Source organism: Macrobrachium rosenbergii, chromosome 21, assembly GCF_040412425.1.
Source record: "Macrobrachium rosenbergii isolate ZJJX-2024 chromosome 21, ASM4041242v1, whole genome shotgun sequence".
NCBI classification, from domain to species: domain Eukaryota; kingdom Metazoa; phylum Arthropoda; class Malacostraca; order Decapoda; family Palaemonidae; genus Macrobrachium; species Macrobrachium rosenbergii.
The window spans coordinates 31,298,144-31,301,632 of NC_089761.1; the positions used below are offsets into that span (position 1 = coordinate 31,298,144).

A 3,489-nucleotide genomic window follows, 5' to 3' on the forward strand; every position below is an offset into this window, starting at 1 on the left:
AAAGGAATGGAAGGGGTTCCAGCTAGGGGCAGAAGGGAAGTTGCAAAGACACCTAAATAATGCCTACAGTGCACCACATGAGTTACACTGACAGCACTACCCCCTTAAGGGGATTAGTATGATATAGATCCAAAGTATTCCAATGCCTAGATAAATAGGGATGGTTGGATTTCGTAATGAATTATGAACTGAGCCGTTGGAAGAGGCTCATTGAAAACGGCGTCCCCGACTAGGGATCATGCTGAGAAGAAGAAGGAGATGGAGAATATAGATCCGGGAATCGGAGGGCGGTAACTTCTATATTCTTCTCGAAGGTGAATTCTCGAGGTAATATAAGCAAAAATCTTTGCAGGGTAGGACCCACTGCACTCTACAAGAAGGCGAATAATATTTTGGATATGATAGAAGTCAGTGCAAGTACACTGCGAAGTGTAGGGAAGATCTAATAATACTTTGCAAGTGATATCCTGTACTGCTATTTAAAGATGACAATGACATCCTGTAATGCTATTTAAAGATTGAAACTGGTATCCTGTATTGCTATTTAAAGATGACGATGGCATCCTGCAATACTATTTAAAGATTGAAATTGGTATCCTGTATTGCTATTTAAAGATGACGATGACATCCTGCAATACTATTTAAAGATTGAAACTGGTATCCTGTACTGCTATTTAAAGATGAAAATGGTATCCTATATTGCTATTTAAAGATGAAAATTATACCGTTTATTACTATTCAAAGATGGACATAGTGTCCCATATTGCTATTTAAAGATGCAAATTTTTATCCTATATTGCTATTTAAAGATGAAAACTGGTATCCTGTACTGCTATTTAAAGATGAAATTAGTATCCTGTATTGTTATTTAAAGATGAAAACTGGTATCCTGTACTGCTATTTAAAGATGAAAATTCCATCCTGTATTCCTATTTAAAGATGAAATTGGTATCCTATATTGCTTTCAAAAGATGAAAATGGCATCTTGTAATATTATCTAAAGATGAAAATGGCATCCTGTGTTTACAATTCAAAGATGAAAATTCTATTCTGTATTGCTTTCCAAAGATGAAAATGGCATCCCGTAATATCATTCAAAGATGAAACTGGTATCCTGTACTACAGTTCAAAGGTGAAAGTGATACCCTTTAATGCTATATAAAGATGAAAGCGACATCCCGCATTGCTATTTCAAGATGTGAAAAAATATAATTAAATCATTGCACCGAATGAGATCAACCCTTTATCTGCTCAGAATAAGTCTCTCTCATACTGTCTGTGAGTGTACTGTAGGCTTACGTAAACACCTACAGTACATGCTACAGAATATACAGAGGGTATTCTGTATTCCAGCGCCTGGGACAAGGACCGCTTCATGGCTCGAGATATAGACGCTGCGACAGAACTCCTGAAGGACGGGAAGATATGGCACGCCGTTCGTCACCATATTGAACACTATCATCGGGTGCAGGTATGATGGAGGGAATTAGTGGGAATTATTATTATTATTATTATTATTATTATTATTATTATTATTATTTAGCACTATCATCGGGTGCTGGTATGGTGGAAAGAATTTATGGGAGAATTATTATAATTATTATTATTATTATTATTATTATTATTATTTTAGCACTATCATCGGGTGAAGGTATGTTGGAAATAACTTATGTGAGATATCTTTATCATTATTATTATTATTATTATTACTATTATTATTATTATTATTATTATTATTATTATTATTATTATTATTATTATTATTATTATGGTACAAGCCACAAGGCCTCGACTTGCATAACAAGCTGGTACAGAAGGGATGTAGGTATGAACATCTACATAAAATGCCAATAAACTGAATTGTACGTAATTAACAACAAATACAAAACAAATTTAGGATGATATAAGTAATAAGAGCAATAAACGATAAAGTATCACATTAATAAAAGCTATACCATTGCACAGAGGAAAGGAACTAGCCAGTTGTCTTTAAGACATCCCACAGTTTTAGATTAAGCCAGACTTTTCGCGTGTGCTCTCTCTCTCTCTCTCTCTCTCTCTCTCTCTCTCTCTCTCTTCTTCTTCTTCTTCTTCTTCTTCTTCTTCTTGCGTTCCACTTTGTCTCAGGTTAATACTTGTGCCATTTTAGTTACGTGATCGAAGGCCATTTCATCGTTCTCTCTCTCTCTCTCTCTCTCTCTCTCTCTCTCTCTCTCTCTCTCTTTCTCTCTTTCTCTCTCTCTCTCTCTCTCGCTCTTCTTCATCTTCTCCTTCTTCTTCTTCTTCGTCTTCCTGCGTTTCATTTTGTCTCAGGTTAATACTTGTGCCATTTTAGTCACGTAATCGAAGGCCATTTCATCGTTCTCTCTCTCTCTCTCTCTCTCTCTCTCTCTCCTTCTTCTTCTTCTTCTTCTTCTTCTTCTTCTTCTTCTTCTTCTTCTTCTTCGTTTCATTTTGTCTCAGATAGGTGCTTGAGACATAGTCACGTGATCGAAGGCCATGCCATCGTTTTCTCTCTCTCTCTCTCTCTCTCTCTCTCTCTCTCTCTCTCCCCTTCTTTTTTTTTTTTCTTCTTCTTCTTCCTGCGTTTCATTTTGTCTCAGATAGGTGCTTGAGACCTAGTCACGTGATCGAAGATACCTTTTCACTAGGCTATTCATCTATTTTTTTTTTTTTTCTCACCACAACAGGACATCGAAACTCGAGTCTTCTCTCCGACAATGAGCTTCACGGGGTCAGGTCCCCCAAGGGCACAGAAGAGACCAGGGGCCAACTGTCGCAACGGGTCACCCTCGGTTCATAAGAGGGTCAGAACCACAAGCAGGAATTAAAACCTCAGGCTAGGAACCACAATCTCAGAGAAAAAGAACCTCTGAAAAGAGAAAACGAACCACAATCCGGAATTAAACCTCAAGCTAAGTACTAGAACCTCAGAGAAAAAGAATCACAAGCTAGAACTGAAACCTCAAAATAAAGCCAAAACCTCAGAGAAAAAGAACCTCTGAAAAGAGAAAACGAACCACAATCAGGAATTAAACCTCAAGCTAAGTACTAGAACCTCAGAGAAAAAGAATCACAAGCTACAACTGAAACCTCAAAATGAAAACAGAACCTCAGAGAAAAGGAAGAACCTCTGAAAAGAGATAAAAAGTACAAGCAAGAATTAAAACCTCAAAATCAAAACTAGTGCCTCAAAGAAAGGGAAGAACCCGTGACAAGCGAAAAAGAACCCCAAGAAGGAAATAAACCCTCCAAATAAGAACCAGAACCTCAGAGAAAAAGATGAACCTCTGACAAGAGAAATATGAATCTCAACAGGTAGTCACAACCTCGGATACCAGAGTGAACCTCAAGTAATAAAAGAAACTCAGGCAGATACGATGCCTCCAGACGAACCTGAAGATGGGTTAGAATACCAAGAAGAAAATAGATAGAACCTCAAGAAGAGCAGAACCCCAGTGAGATTAAACCTTAAACAGAAAATAGAAC

The 3,489-nt window shown here is 37.3% G+C and overlaps 1 protein-coding gene across 2 annotated transcripts in view; it reads left to right on the top strand.

The window, feature by feature from the left end:
• The window catches only part of LOC136849856 (histidine ammonia-lyase-like), a 28,041-nt gene extending 24,809 nt beyond the window's left edge, over nt 1-3,232 (top strand). For both annotated transcript variants that reach the window (XM_067123339.1, XM_067123338.1), the window contains exons 16-17: nt 1,354-1,471; nt 2,691-3,232. In XM_067123339.1, the coding sequence (XP_066979440.1) occupies nt 1,354-1,471; nt 2,691-2,831 (259 nt within the window). In that variant the 3' untranslated portion in view covers nt 2,832-3,232. The remainder of the gene's footprint in view (nt 1-1,353; nt 1,472-2,690) is intronic.
• Nucleotides 3,233-3,489: the final 257 nt, after the last annotated feature.